Source organism: Dromiciops gliroides, chromosome 4, assembly GCF_019393635.1.
Source record: "Dromiciops gliroides isolate mDroGli1 chromosome 4, mDroGli1.pri, whole genome shotgun sequence".
Taxonomy (NCBI): Eukaryota; Metazoa; Chordata; class Mammalia; order Microbiotheria; family Microbiotheriidae; genus Dromiciops; species Dromiciops gliroides.
Window position 1 is genome coordinate 300,776,066 of NC_057864.1, and position 16,821 is coordinate 300,792,886.

Consider the following 16,821-nt stretch of genomic DNA (forward strand, 5'->3'; position numbering starts at 1 on the left):
GCTTGTGATATTTTTTCTTCAAGCTTGGAGCCCTGGAATTTGGTTACAACATCTTGTTTTATTATATCTTGATGTTTTATGGAGTCATTAACTTCTACTTGCCAATTCTAATTTTAAGGAATTATTTTCTTCAGTGATATTTTGTACCTCTTTCCCATTTGGTCAATTCTGCACTTTAAGTTCTTTTCTACAGTGAATTTTTGTCCCTCTGTTTTCATTAGGTCAATTCCACTGCTGGTGCTCCTGCTATGCTCCAGGACAGCTCCCATCCCTGACTTTTAGTTGGTTCTTCTGCTTTAGAAATTGAGTCAAGGAGTTGTTTTAATGTTTCTTGGAGGGGAATGTTGAGAGAGTTCACCTGGGTTGCTGCCAATGCTCCACCTTCTTGGCTCTGCCTCCAAAAGTCACATAAGTTGTCTGATCTGGTTAAAGTCTTTTTAAAAACAGTAATAATGCTACTTGAACTACTTTTAGCTCAGAGATCCGATATTTAGAGATTTTGATGTGCAGTTAGGAAGATCAGAGTTCAAAGTGACCCTAGACACTTATTAGTGTTACTGTGTTACTCCAAAAGCACTTATGCTTTTACTCAATTTATTTACCTTAAAATGTAGGTAAGCATAGCAACTACTTCCCAGGATTCTTGTGAAGATAAAATGAAATTTGTGTAGAGTGTTTTGAAAGCCTTAAAACACTATATAAATGCTATTGTTATGGAGGCATGTGAGTCAGGAAGATTTGAGTTCAAAGCCAGACTCAGAAACTTATTATCTGTGTTATCTTCAGCAAGTCTTGATAGCTGAGTTTCTGCATTTATTAAAATAGGCATAATAGGCACCTACCTCCCAGGATTGTAGTTAGGATAAAATAATATAGCACTTGTGAAGCACTTTTCAAATCTCAAAGGGTTATTTAAATGATAGCTGTAATTAGCTATCATAATTCCTTCACCCTCTTATGATTTTGGGGCCAAAAGTTCCCATGATGAATGAATGCTATAATCTTTAAAAACCTACATTTGTAGAGATACTGTTTTATTATAATCTTTTCCAATGTGAACATCTTATTCACAGATTCATATACTCCTTTAGAATTTGAAGAAATCATAAAGATAAAAGTCCAATCTCCACATTTAACATATGAAAAAACTGAGGCTGACAGAAAATTTGATTTGCACAAGTTCACACATTGGGAAATTAAGAACTAGAATGCAGGTCTCATTACATACAAAACAACTAAGTATTCTCATCAATTGACATCTCTTGCTTTTCTCTGTGCAGACAATCAAGAAAATCAATAGAACATGGCCAACTTCACCATGATGACAGGATTCCTGCTTATGAGCTTTTCTAACACCTGGGAGCTGCAGGTCTTACATATCATGCTCTTCTTGCTGATCTACTTAGTGGCACTGATGGGAAACCTGCTTATTTTCACCCTCATTTCTCTGGATGTGCACCTCCATACCCCCATGTACTTCTTTCTGAAGAACTTGTCCTTTTTAGACCTTTGCTTCATAACTGTAACTGTCCCCAAATCTATAGCAAATTCTCTGAGCCATAGTTACTCTATCTCTTACTTAGGGTGTGCAACACAGGTCTTTTTAGTGATTTTATTTGCAGCGTCAGAGGTTTTTATCCTCACAGCTATGTCCTATGACCGCTATGTGGCCATCTGCCAGCCCCTGCATTATGAAATGATAATGAAAGATGAGGCTTGTATGAAGATGGCAGCTGCCTCCTGGCTTACTGGTGGTATGATTGGTCTAATGTATGCAGTTAGCACATTCTCCTTGCCGTTCTGTGGCTCCAAAGAGATCCACCAGTTCTTCTGTGATGTCAATTCCTTGCTCAGGATTGCCTGCTCTAAGACACACATTGCAGTTGATGTGACTATAGCTATTGGGAGTATTTTAGTGATTCTCTGCTGTATCTTCATAGCTATCTCTTATGGTCAAATATTTTCAACTGTGGTAAAAATTCCAACCACAGAAGGACGTTCAAAAGCCTTTTCCACTTGCCTTCCCCACCTCATCGTTCTTACAGTCTTTGTGACAACTGGAGCTATGGCTTATCTAAAGCCACCTTTAGACTCTGATACAATTCTGGATCTATTGTTGTCTGTGTTGTATACTATGGTGCCCCCAACCCTGAACCCTGTTATTTATAGCCTGAGAAACAAGGACATGAAGATTTCCATGAAGAAGCTCATTGCCCAGAAGCACTTTTCAGAGGAATTGATTACAAAGGTTTTTCAGTGATCATATTTACATATGCATACAGATACACATGTCTATCTATCATCTATCTATCCATTTATCTATCTGTCAATCATAAATCTTCTTTAGGTAGATTATCATATATTTATATACATATTTGAATAAATATATGTATGTACATGCATATGCATATAGCTTACCAATTCCTTCAACATATTCTCACCTGTTAACCCCATTCTTTCACTTATTTTCTTTTTTATTTTAAATATACTTTATTGTAACATTCATTTTTTTTAAATTTTGAGTAGCAAACTTTCTCCCTTCTTCCAACCTCTTTTCTACCCCTTGGGAAGGGAAATGGTATAGTAATTATACATGTGAAGTAATGCAAAACATTTTTATATTAGCCATGTTGCAGAATAAAACCAACCCATGAAAATAAAAAATAAAGCAAAAAAAAGTATGCTTTAATCTGCATACAGAGTTCATCAGCTCTCCCTCTGGAGGCAGGTAAGTTTCTTCATCATAAATCCTTTGGAAATGTCTTGCATCGTTGTCTTAATTAGAGTAGCTAAATGTCACAGTTGATCATCCTTACAATATTGTTCTTACTATGTGCAATATTCTCCTAGTTCTGTTCACTTCACTGTATATCAGTTCATACAGGACTCCCCAGGCTTTTCTGAAACCATGTTGTTCATCATTTCTTGTGGCACAATAGTATTACATCAAAATCATATATTAAAACTTATTTACTCATTCCCTAATTGATGGGTATTCCCTAAATTTCCTATACTTTACTACCATAAAAAGAGATGCTATAAATATTTTTGTACAAATAGATCCCTGACCCTTTTCTTTGATCTTTTAGGAATACAAAGCAAGTAATGGCATTTCTGGATCAATGGGTATACACAGTTTTATAATCCTTTGGGCACAATTCCAAATTATTCTCCAGAGTTGTTGAACCAGTTCACAAATCCACCAACAGTGAATTAATTCACAAACCCCCCAGCATTTGTCTTTTTATTTTTCTAACAATTCAGCAAATCTGATAGGTTGAGGTGGTGTCTAATTTTTAATTTGCATTTTTCTAACCAATAGTGACAAAATATTTTTCATATGACTATTGCTAGCTTTGATTTCTTCTTCTGAAAGCTTTCTGTTCACATACATTAACCATTTATCAATTGGAGAAAGGTTCTTATTTTTTATAAATTTGATTCTGTTTCCTATATATTTGAGAAATGAGGCTTTTATCAAAGAACCTTACTGTAATTTTTCCTGGTTTCCTCCTAATTTGGGCTGCATTAGTTATATTTGTGCAAAAATCTTGTTAATATCATGTAATAAATATCTGTTTTTCTTCACAAGATCCTCCCCAACTCTTATTAGGTATAAGACCTTGCCTTATCCTTACATATGACAGGCAAAATTTTGAATACTCTCCTAATTTGTTTAGAACACTACCCTTTCTGCCCAAGTCATATACCCATTTTCACTTTATCTTGTATAAAGTGTGAGATGTTAGTCAATGCCTAGTTTCTGCCAGAATGTTTTCCAGTTTTCCCAGGATTTTTGTCCAATGGTGAGTTCTTACCTAAAGCTTTGATCTTTGGGTTACTCAACTAGTAGATTTTTGTGTTGCTTTATTACTATCTCTCATGTACCTAATCTATCCCACTAATCCACCACCCTTTCTTAGTCAATATCATGTTTCGATTATTCCTGCTTTATAATATAATTTGTAATCTAGTATTGTTAGGTCAACTTCCTTCATATTTTTTCATTAGTTCCCGCAATATTCTTGATCTTTTATTCTTTCACATGAATTTTGGGGTTTTTTCTAGCACTGAAAAACAACTCATTAGTAGATTGATTGGTATGCCAGTGAATAGGTACATTAATTTTGTTAAAATTGTCATTTGAATTCTATTGGCTAAGCCTACCTATAAGCAATAGATATTTCTCCAATTGTTTATACTTGTCTTTTTTTTTTTAGTGAGGAGATTGGGGTTAAGTGACTTGCCCAGGGTCACACAGCTAGTAAGTGTCAAGTGTCTGAAGCCGGATTTGAACTCAGGTACTCCTGACTCCAGGGCCGGTGCTCTATCCACTGTGCCACCTAGCTGCCCCTATACCTGTCTTTATGTGAAGTGTTTCAAAATTATTTTCATAATTTCCTGGGTTTGTATTGGCAATTGGACCCTTAAGTATTTTATAATGTCTTCAGTTATTTTAAAGGGAATTTCTCTTCCTATAGCTTCCTGCTTGGTTTTGTTGGTAACATAGTTTTTATCCTACAATTTGTCTAAAGTTAATTGTTTCAACTAATTTTTTGTTGCTAATATAGAATTCTATATATTTACCATCATATTGTCCTATTCCATCTGCTCTTTTAACTTGCTAGCTGCTAAATCTTGTGTGATCCTTGACTGTGGCTCCATGATATTTCCATGTCTTCTTTCTTACTGCTTTAAGTATTCTCTCCTTGATCTAGGAGCTCTGAGTTTTGGCTACAATATTCTTGAGAGTTCTCATTTTGGGGTCTTCTTAAGGAGGTAATCACTGAATTCTTTGAACTTTTATTTTCCCCTCTTGTTCTAAGATACTGGCACAGTTTTCTTTACAACTTCTTGAAATATGGTGTATAGGCTCTTTCTTTGATCATGGCTTTTAGGCAATCCAATAATAATGAAATTATATCATCTCAATCTATTTTCCAGATCAGTTCTGTTTCTAATGATATATTTCAAATTTTCTTCTAGTTTTTTCATTCTTTGGACTTTTTGTTTTTTCTTGATATATTTTCCTGATTATCTCCTTTAATTAATTCTATTTTTGAATTTGATTTGACTAAGATAATGTTTGTTACCCATACCTATTTTTACTTTAGTTGAACCATAATAGATTCTGTTCCAACATCTTATTTTAACTTTGTGAGTATCCTTCTTTTTGAAGTTTCTTTTTACATGTAAATTATATTTTATTAAAATACATTTATCTTAATAGTATTTTTCCAATTACATATAAAGATAGTTTTCAAAACTCATTTTTGTAAGATTTTGTTTCAAATTTTTCTTCTTCCTTTCCTGGCTTCCCTCTTCCACAAAACAGCAAGCAATCATATGTGTGTGTGTGTGTATATATATATGTATATACATACATACATATATAATATATGTGTATATATGTATGTATATACACACATATACACATACATAATACATGCACACATAATACATACACACATATATACATTTATATTTTTATTTATATTTATATATTGTGTGTATGTATGTATGTATACAACCATGTATAACATATTTCCACATTAGTCATGTTGTGAAAGAAGAACAAAAGGGGAAAACCTCAAGAAAGAAAGAAAAATTTTAAAACAACAAATAAAGTGGTAATAATATGCTTCAATCTGCAGTCAAACTCCATAGTTCTTTTTCTCAATGTGGAGAGCATTTTACATGAGTTTTTTTTTTAATTTTGAATTACTATAGTACTAAAAAGAGCTAAGTTTATAAGAGTTGTTGTTGTTACTGTGTTTGATGTTCTTGTTCTGCTCACTTCACTCAGCATTAGTTCATGTAAGCCTTTCCAGGTTTTCCTGAAATCCACCTACTCATAATTAATAATAGCACAATAGTAATCCATTACATTCATATACCACAAGTTGTTCAGCCATCCCCCAACTGATGGACATCCCCTCAATTTCTAATTCTTTGCCAACACAAAGGGAGCTGCTATAAATATTTTTGCACATGTGTGTCTTTTTCTCTTTTTTATGATATCTTTAGGATACAGACCTAGTAGCAGTTTTGCTGGATGAAAAGATACACACAGTTTTATAGCCCTTTGAGCATAGTTCCAAATTGTTCTCCATAATGGTTGGATCATTTCACAACTCCACCAACAAAGCATTAGTGTTCCAATTTCCCCAAATCATCTGCAGCATTTGTTATTTTCCCTTTTTTGTCATATTATCCAATTGGATAAGTGTGAGGTAGTACCTCAGAATTGTTTAATTTACATTTCTCTAATCCGAAGTGATTTAGAATATTTTTACATGGGCATAGATAGCTTTAATTTCTCCATCTGAAAACTGTCTATTCATATCCTTTGACCATTTTTCAATTCAGGAATGACTTGCATTCTTATAAATTTGATTCAGTTCTCTATATATTTTACAAATGAGGCCTTTATCAGAAACACTGGCTATAAAAAATGATTCCTAGCTTTCTGCTTTTCTTCTAATCTTGGTTGCACTGGTTTACTTTATGCAAAACCTTTTTAATTTAATGTAATCTAAATGTTCCATTTTGCATTTCATAATGTTCTCTATCTCTTGTTTGGTCATAAATTCTCCCCCCTTCATAGATCTGACAGGTAAACTATTCCTCTCATAATTTGCCTATTATATCACCCTTTATGTATAAAACATGTATCCATTTTGTCTTTATTTTGGTATACAGTATAAGATGTTAGTCTATGCCTAATTCTGCCATACTATTTTCCAGTTTTCCCAGCAGTTTTTGTCAAATAGTGAGTTTTTATCCCAGAAGCTGGAATCTTTGTGTTTATCAAACATTAGATTACTATAGTCATTTACTACTGTGTCTTGTGTGCCTAATCTATTCCACTGATTTACCACTCTATTTCTTAGCCAGTACCAAATAGTTTTGATGGTTGCCGCTTTATAACAGAGATTTATATCTGGTACAGCTAGGCCACCTTCCTTTGCATTCTTTTCATTAATTCCCTTTGCAGTAAGATTATTGGAATTTGGCTAACTCATTGGGAGAGGCCACACCTGGCCTGGCCTGAAGTGATGTATGCTGCTGATGTCAGGAGAAACCACTCTCCATAGGCAATTTTGAAGGACCTCCCCTTTTGGGGAAGAGTAAATGCTTGCTGAGGGGAGCTCACGCTCTTCTGGAGTCTTTATTTTCCTCCTGGTGGCATGAGCAGCAGCAGCAGCACATGAGTCCTTCAGGCCTGGCTGTAAGCTGTTTTTTTCCATTGAAGCTATGAACCCCAGGTGGTGAGTTAACAGACAAACTCTGCTCTTTTGAATTAGCTGAACTGGAAGTGAGTTTGGGATTGTATAGATTTAGGTTCGAGTTAGGAGGATTATCTGTATTTCTTTTCCCCTATTCCCTCATCTTTGATTTTATTAATTTTACCTTTGCTATTTACTGTATTCCCATTAATAAAACCTGATTCATTTGTGGAAAAGAGGCTGTTAGGCTCCGTTCTTATTGGCCTAGGAGAAATATCTAAAAAGGCAGTTCAGAGGGGAGGGAGCTTTAAACCTAGAGGCCCCTCATTATTTCCAGGACCCCAATATTATGGTGAGCCACTCAATTAACTCTCCATATATTAAATTTGGCCCCCACACTTTGGTTAGCTAAGCCAGGAGCTTACAAACCCACCCACCCACCCCTCACTTGACCACAAGCCAGCTAATCTGGTGGACCTTTCTTTTAACCCTCCCCCACTGCCTCCCTCATTTAACTAATCTCCCTTACTTTACATGCCTTGAAAAGCCTTGCTTCAAGAGAAAAGCCAGTCCATTTTAAAGGGAAACATGTTTGAATATTTTTTCTTCCTCATGTTTTTCCTCATTGGAGTATTTTTGGACCACTTAATGTCCAGAATCAATCAGATGGCCTACTCAGTATTTTCTCATTGTCTTACAGCTTTTTCCTCATCTATGTAGGATGAAACCTTTGGAATAATGGAGTGGAAGAGTGTGGCCCTCTCACCGGGCATATGTCTAATGCTACTGAGAGCATTATATCTAAATTTGAATCGTACCGTGAGATTATAAACATAGCTCGAGAGATTATGATTTTTATTCTCTGTATTGGTAATATTATAATATGGCATTTTCATTTAAAAAGCTGTTCAAAGAGGAATGAAGATGTTAGAGTTGTGGCACGTGGTGAGAGAGATGCTAAGAAAGCTCCCTCTGCTGGAGATGACCCGAGTTCAAAAACAAATCTTGACTAATCTGTTGAATAAGATCAGCAGAAACTGTTCCTCCTGCATGATGTTATAGAATGTAACAGAAAGGGATTGGCAGTACAGATTAAAAAATACAGTCCCTTTAGCCCAAATGACTTGAACGCATGGAAAAAAATCATCCCTAGGTTTGATCTAAATCCAAAAACTCTCATTTCACAGTTAAGGACTATATTTAATACATATCAACCCACTTGGGCCAATGTTACTTGTCTTATGGAAACTACAGTAAATGCCCTGATAACAAAAGGTCAGGCTATTACGGCATGGCCTCTCCAGAGCCAAAATTGGAATGATAATGATGCACAACAATTCCAAGACTTAAAAGACACTAGAGAAACACTTCTGTAGGGAATGGAATCTTGCTCTAAAAAAATCCAAAAACCAACAGAAATTCTTAAACCTCAATCAGGAGCCTAATGAATGACTCAATAGGTTTTACAATAGACTTTGTGAAGCTGCTAGGCAATACACCAGGCTGGACCCACTAGATTTAAAAGATTCATATGTTGTGCTTAACACATTCATTTAACATTCATTGCCGGAAATCCACAAATATTTTCTAACGCAATGTCCAGACTGGAAAAATATGACTATAGAAAGGCTTAAGGAAGTTGCCCCCTACGTCTTTGAGTCAAATGAGGAAAATAAGCCTAAACAGAGGATTCTGGCACCAGCACTTTCTGGTCAGCCATCTAAGGGCCAACACAAAGATCCTAAGGTCTTTGTGATAAACAAGGACACTTGTTGAGGGAATGTAGAACTAGAAAACAGGAACTTATTCGAGCACTGACCAACAGCCTTGAAAACTTTTTCAGGGGAAATCAGAATAATTATGGAAACTTTTATCAGAAAGGAGACAACTGAGGTAATTATAGGCCTTATTACATGCAGAATCCAAATGGATATAAATCTTTTCAGGGGGATGAGGAGGGACAGTATCAGAATAATCATAGGCCCTATCAGAGAGGTACAGAAGGACAGAACCAGAATCAGGGTAACAATGGACTCCCTCAGAGGGGGACACAGGATTGACTTTACTAAGGGGAGGGATGGAAAATAGATACTGAAAGCTACATATATCCAGACCCTGATTATATAAACCCCCTTATACCAATCCATTCACCTCCCCAGAGTAACGAACCTCATGTGACCCTCAAAGTTGAGGACACATATTATGATTGTCTGTTAGATACAGGAGCCTCTAAATCAGTATTAGTGAGTAAACCAGACCCTGGATGTAAAGCTGTAGGATCTCTAAATGTGGTAGGAGTCTCAGGGAAAGCCCAAAGAGTGGCAAAATTAACCCCTCACATGGTATTGTGGTAAAAACTATTTGTGGTAAAGATTAATATTCCTGGTTTTAGCTAATTCATTTGGGAGGGGCCACACCTGGCCCACCCCGAGGTTACATATGCTACTGAACTGAGAAGGAGAACTCTCCATAGGTAGTTTTTGAAGGACCTCCCCTTTTGGGGAAGGAAAGATTAAATGCTCCCTGAAGGGAGGGGAGGGCTGCTTCTGGAATGCTAGGCTTCTTCCAGAATGTGAGCTTGCTCTGGGATCTCTCTTTGTCTGGCAACTCCCCTTGTGGTGGCATGTGTTCGTTCTTTCTCGGCGTGGTGGGAGCAACTACAGACTGTCCAGGGTTGGAGAGTTAATTACAGAATACCCTAAATTCCTTAGAACTAGCTCAATTGGAAATGATCTGGGGTTACATAGATTAAGTTTAGAGTAAAGAGCATTTATCTGTATTTTCTATTTTCCTGTTTCCTTATCTTTGATTTTTATTAGTTTCACCTTTGTTGTTTAATTAATTCCCAAGTAATAAAATCTGATACTTTTGTGAACTAAAGTTTAGAGGCTCCTTTCTTATTGGCTTGGGAGAAATATCTAAAAAGGGCAGTTCAGAGGGGAGGGTAAATGTAAAAGATCCTTCATATTTCCGGGACCCCAATATTAAGGTGAGTCACCCAAATAATGCTCCATATATCAAATTTTGGCCCTCACAGTATCTATGGGGCCTTTAAGAGTGGAACATTCATTCTTATTTATGCCTGATGTCCCTGTAAATTTCTTAGGTCATGATCTCCTTTGTAAGCTCAAAGCAACCATATCTTGTGCTCCAGATGGGGCTGTCTCCCTACAATTGCCAGAGGACACTGTTCATTTCTTACTAATTTTGATTACAGATCCTCAAGGAACAATAGGGGATACATCCAAAATCCCCTATGACATTCCTGAGTCCTTATGGGCCTCATCCTCTACTGAAATGGGGCTCCTTAAATCTGCTATGCCTGTTACCTTTAAAGTTAAAGGGGGACCACCCCCATCTATTCCACAGTATCCATTGTCTAAAGAAGCTATAGAAGGAATCACCCCTATAATTGAGGCTTTGAAAAGCCAGGGTATTATTGTTCCATGCCATCATTCCCCATGTAATACTCCCATTTTGCCAGTTAAAAAACCCAAGCCTGGCCCAGATGGTAAATCTATTTATCATTTTGTACAAGATCTTAGGGCGATAAACTCTTATGTTATACAGAGACACACCATAGTTCCAAACTCTGCCACGATAGTATCTTCCATACCATGTGATGCTACATGCTTCACAGTGGTAGATCTCTACTCTGCCTTTTTCTCCATACCAGTACATGAGGACTTCCAATATTTATTTGCTTTCACCTGGAAAAATACACAGTGGACCTGGACTAGACTCCCACAGGAATTTGTAGATAGTCCCACATTATTTTCCCAAATTTTACAGCAGGATCTGGCCTCCATTACCTTTAAAGGCTCCACTTTAGTACAATATGTTGATGATTTACTTTTAGCCTCCCCTAATGCTGAAATCTGTCAGAAAGATAGCCATCACTTATTATTAGAGCTAAACAAGAGAGGCCACAAGGCTTCGAAGTCAAAGGTACAATGGAGTTTGCCCCAGGTAGAATATTTAGGCTTTATTCCAGCTGTTGGAACTTGTTCTGTCTCTCCTAAGTGAGTCCAGGCCATTCAACAACTTTCTGCGCCCCCCTACTAAAAAGCAGTTAAGAGCCATTTTGGGAGCTACAGGGTTCTGTAGACAGTGGATCCCTTCTTTCGGGGAGCTCACTAAACCCCTGATATCCTAAACAAACAATAATGTTCCAGAGCCTTTGCAGCTGGAAACCCAACATCTCTCAGCTCTAAAAGAATTAAAATAGGCCCTATTATCAACACCTGCCCTAGGCCTCCCAGATTACAGTAAACCCTTCACTATCTTTGTGCATGAGCAAAGGGGGGTAGCTTCTGGAATTCTGACTCAATCACTGGAGCCCAATCAATGCTCCAAAGCTTACTATTCAACCCAACTGGACCCTGTAGCCTCTGGGGTGCCACCTTGCCTTAGGGCAGTGGCAGCCATAGTCCTTTTCGTAGAAAAAGCCTCTGGTTTGGTCCTAGGTAACCCTCTAATTGTGCAATGTCCTCATGAAGTTGAGGCTCTCTTACTACATCATAGGACACAAGGCTTTTTCAGATCAAAGGCTGGCTAAGTATGAAGTAGTCCTGTTAGGTAATGAGAATTCACTCTAAAATACTGTACAGTCTTTTACCCAGCAACACTGCTCCTTAACTTACCACTCTCTGGGGATCTGTTGCATGACTGTGCTTCTTTAGTTGATATGGCTGAGAAACCCCATGATGATCTTTTGGATACAACTTTAGAGAACCCTGATATTGTCCTCCATATAGATGGTTCTTTGTTTATGAAAGATGGGACCCGTTTCACTGGGACCGCTGTCATTTCTGGTTATGATACTGTCTGGGCAGCTTCTATGCCTTCCCCTTTTAGTGTGAAAACTGCTGAACTTGTGGCTCTCACACAAGCCTGTAATATAGCCAAAGGGAAGAGTGCCACCATTTTTACTGACTCAAAATATTCTTTTGGCATATGTCATTCAGTGGGCATGCTTTGGCTACAGAGAGGTTTTCTAACATCCTCGGGCAAAGCCATTGCTAATGGGGACCTTATCAAGGACCTCCTATCTGCCCTGAAACTTCCCTCTGCTCTAGCCATTGTACATTGCCCTGCCCACACATTGTATAATGATCCTGTTTCAAAGGGGAATGCATGAGTTTATTCTGCAGCCAAACTTGATGCTTCAGAAGCTCCTGAACATGTATTTAACCTCTCACCTTCTGAGGATGTTCCTCTCAAACTAACTTATTATGAGTCATAAGTGGAAAAATGGAGAAAGAAATTCAAGGCAAAAGAGATCAATGGCATCTGGGTGTCTCCAGAAGGTAAGCCACTTCTTTCCTGGTAATTCTATCACCAGGTATGCCTCTCTATTGACAGAAAAGGCCATTTTGCTACACAAGGCATTGTGGATTCAATTAAGAGGACCTGGATAGCACCAGGTGTGACTAACACAGCATCTTGAAGCTGCTCGGGCTTCTCCACATGTCAATCTTATAATCAACATGCTTTAATGGCCAAAGCTTATGGAGGACATCCTCTAGCATATACACCCTTTGAGCACCTACAAATTGACTATATCATAATGCCATAGTCAGGACATTATAAATTTTGCCTTGTTATAGTTGATCAACTCATTTGGTGGGTGGGGGCATTTCCCAGCCCCTGAGCCACAGTTGCCTTTGTTGCCAAGACTCTTCTTAAAGAGAGAGTTCCTTGCTTTGGCCCACCAGCCAGCACTGATTCTGACAAAGGCACACATTTTACTGATTTGGTTTTATCCCAAATCTACTCTTTCTTGGGAGTAATGCCAAAATTCCATACATCCTACCATCCACAAAGTTCAGGCCAGGTTGAATGTATGAATAAAGAGCTTAAGAGCATGATTGACAAATTATGTACTGAAACCCATTTGAAATGGCCTGATGTTCTACCATTGACATTATTCTATCTATGCAGTAGACCAAGAGGAGAACTTCATATATCTCCTTATGAGATGCTTTATGGTCACCCTCCTATCCAGGCTACAACTTTTTCCCCAGTTTATACATCACTGGTGGGAGGTGATACTTCTGTTGCCTCCTATGTATAGGAATTACAAACTAGGCTACATGAACTCCATGAGGCAGGAGTTGCTGTACAAGCTGGTCCTTTAGATTTTTCCTTGCATGATTTAAGTCCTGGAGACAATGTATATATTAAGAATTTTCAGTGAACCAGTAGGACCCAGCCTGCTTTGGAGGGACCTTTTCAGGTATTATTGACAACCCCCACTGCTATTAAAATTGGAGAAAAAGAATCTTGGATTCATTGTTCTCACATAAAGCCACTTAGATGTCCCCAATACTACATATCATTTTAAGGGGAACCTAATTTATTCCTATGCTCTCTTGTTTTTAATAGGAATGGTTGCTATCGTTTGTCCAAAGTTTTTTTCTGCATTTATTGAGATAATTATATAATTTTGGTTAGTTTTGTTATTTATGTAGTCAATTATGTAGATAGTTTTTCTGATACTGAACCAGCCCTGCATTCCTGGTATAAATTTTATCTGGTTATTGTCTATTATTCTGGTGATAAATTGCTGAAATTTGTTTGTAATATTTTATTTTTAAATTTTGCATGAAAATTCATTAGTGTTATTTGAGAGTTTTATTTCTTCTTCTGTTATCTGGGTAATTATCATTTTTGTAGATGTTCATCCATTTCATTTAGATACTCAAATTTATTGGAATATAATGGACAAAATAGCTTCTAACAATTCTCCTAATTTCCTCTTCATTTCTGGTGAGTTTACCCCTTTTATTTTTGATACTAGTAATTTGGTTTTCTTCTTTTCTTTTTTTTTTTGGTCAAATTAACCAATGATTTATCTATTTTATTGTTTCTTTTTCATAAAATCAGCTTCTAGTTTTATTTATTAGTTCAGTGGTTTTCCTACTTTTAACTCCATTAATCTCTCATTTGAGTTTCAGGATTTCCAATTTGGTGTTTAATTGTGGATTTTTGATTTCTTCCTTTTCTAGTTTTCTTTGAGTTGTTTGCCAAATTAATTGATCTCCTCTTTATCTAGTTTATTAATGTAAGCCCTTGGAGATATAATTTTTCCCCTAAGTAGCAGTTTGGCTTCATCCCATAAATTTTGCTATGTAGTCTCATTGTCATTTTCTTTAATGAAATTATCAATTGTTTCTATATTGGTTCTTTGAACCACTTGTTTTTTTTTTAATTTGGTTATTTAATTTGCAATTGTTTTTTAATCTGTCCTTCAATTATCCATTATTGAATGTGATTTTATTATTAAAGATGAGGCTAGTTTCCAATTAATTTTTAATCTCTATTTCCACAGTCCTTTAATACATGTAAGTTTTATTACATCATGATCTAAAAAGGATGCATTTACCATTTTTGCCCTTCTGTATTTGACTGTGATGTTTTTATGATGTAATTCATGGTGAATTTTGTGTAGGTGCCATGTACCATTTAGAAAAAAATATATTACTTTCTATTCCCTTTCAATTTTCTCCAGAGGCAGATAACTTTTCTAGTTCTATTCACCTTCTTGTTTATTTTGTGTTTATACTTACCTAGTTCTTAGAGGGGGATGTTGAAGTCCCCCACTAGTATAATTTTGCTATCTATTTCCTTCTGTAACTCATTTAACTTCTCCTCTAACCATCTGAATGGTATACCACTTGGTACATATGTTTAGTGTTTAAATTACTACACTGTCTATGGTACCTTTTACTTTATTTTTTAAGTGATTTGCATTTATATTTTCTAGATAATAAATATTTTTATTTAAACTTTTGTGTTCCAAATTCTAGCCCTCTTTCCCTCTCTCTGCTATCCCTCCCTGAGGCAGTAAGCAATCAGACATAGGATATACATGTACAATTATGTGAAACATTATAATATTACTCATTTTGTATGAGAAAAGTTGAATAAAGGAAAGAAATGAAAGAAAAAGAGTGAAAATAGCATGCTTCAGTCTGTGTTCAATCATTATCAGGTGGTTTTTTTTGGAGGTGGATAGTATGTTCCATCATTAGTTTTTTTGGATTGTCTTGGATCATTATATTACTGAGAATAGTTAAGTCATTCACAGTTCTTAATCAAATAATATTGGTCTCTGTGCACAATGTTCTCTTGGTTCTGCTCACTTCACTATACATCAGTTAATACAAGTCTATTCCAGGCCTTTCTGTAATCATCCTGCTTGTCATTTAATATAATAATATTCCATCACCATCATATACCACAGTTTCTTTAGCCATTCCCCAATTGATGGACATTTCTTTGATTTCCAGTTCTCAACCACTACAAAAAGAGCTGCTATAAATATTTTTGCACAAAAAGGTCTTTTTCTCATGCTTTGGGATGTCTTTGAGATATAATCCTCACAGTATTATTATTAGATAAAAAAGGTATGTACAGTTCTATAGCTCCAGAATGGTTGAATCTGTTCAGAACTCCACTAAAAATGGTTTAGGTTATCACTTTTACAACATCCCCTCACACATCGAACATTTTCCTATTTTGTTATATTTTCCACTCTGATAGTCATGAGGTGATACCTCAGACTTGTTTTAATTTGCATTTCTCTGATCAATAGTGATATAGAACATTTTTTCTTATAATTATTTATAGCTTTGATTTATTTGCCTAAAAACTCTGTTCAGATCCTTTGAAATGACCTAACAGTTGGGAAATTACTTGTATTTTTTTTTATAAATTTCACTCAGTTCTCTATATTTAAGAAATGAGACCTTTATCAGAGATATTTGTTTCAAAATTTCTTTCCCATTTTTCTGCTTCCCTTGTAATCTTAATTACATTAGATTTGTTTGTGAATAAACTTTTAATTTCAAGTAATGAAAATGATCTATTTTACATTTCGTTTTGCTCTCTATATCTTCTTTGGCCCTAAACTCTTCCTCTGCCAATAAATCTGACTGATAAACTATACCATGTTTTCTTTTTTTGGGGGGGAGGGTGGAACGGGGCAATGAGGGTTAAGTGACTTACCCAGGATAACACAGCTAGTAAGTATCAAGTGTTTAAGGCCAGATTTGAACTCAGGTCCTCCTGAATCCAGGGCCAGTGATTTATCCACTGTGTCACCTAGCTGCCCTACACCATACTCTCTTAATTTGCTTATGGTACCATCCTTTAAGTGTAAATCATGTACCCATTTTGATCTTATTTTAGTATACAGTGTGAGATGTTGGTCTATACCTTGTTTCTGCTATACTGTTTTCCAGTTTTCCCAGCAGTTTTTGTCAAATAATGAGTTTTTGTTCCAAAAGCTTGGCTCCTTGGGCTTATATACTAGATTACTATAGTAATTTGTACCTATTCTATTCCACTGATCCACATCTCTATTTCTTAGCCGGTACCAGATTGTTTTGACAATTACTGTTTCATAATATTAGTTAGAAATCTCATACTGCTAGGCCACCTTTTTTTGCATTTTTTCATTGATTCCCTTGATATCCTTGAGTTTTTCTTCTTCCAGATTAATTTTGTTATTATTTTTTCAATATCTATCAAGTGTTTTTCATAGTTTGATTGGTATAGCACTAAACAAATAAATTTACTTCGGTAA

The 16,821-nt window shown here is 36.2% G+C and overlaps 1 protein-coding gene across 1 annotated transcript; it reads left to right on the forward strand.

Moving 5' to 3' along the window:
• The first annotated feature begins 1,303 nt into the window (after positions 1 to 1,303).
• On the forward strand, positions 1,304 to 2,260 carry LOC122755052 (olfactory receptor 14A2-like). Its single transcript, XM_044003437.1, has one exon. It carries the CDS (start codon positions 1,304 to 1,306, stop codon positions 2,258 to 2,260), a length of 957 nt encoding a protein of 318 aa, XP_043859372.1.
• Positions 2,261 to 16,821: the final 14,561 nt, after the last annotated feature.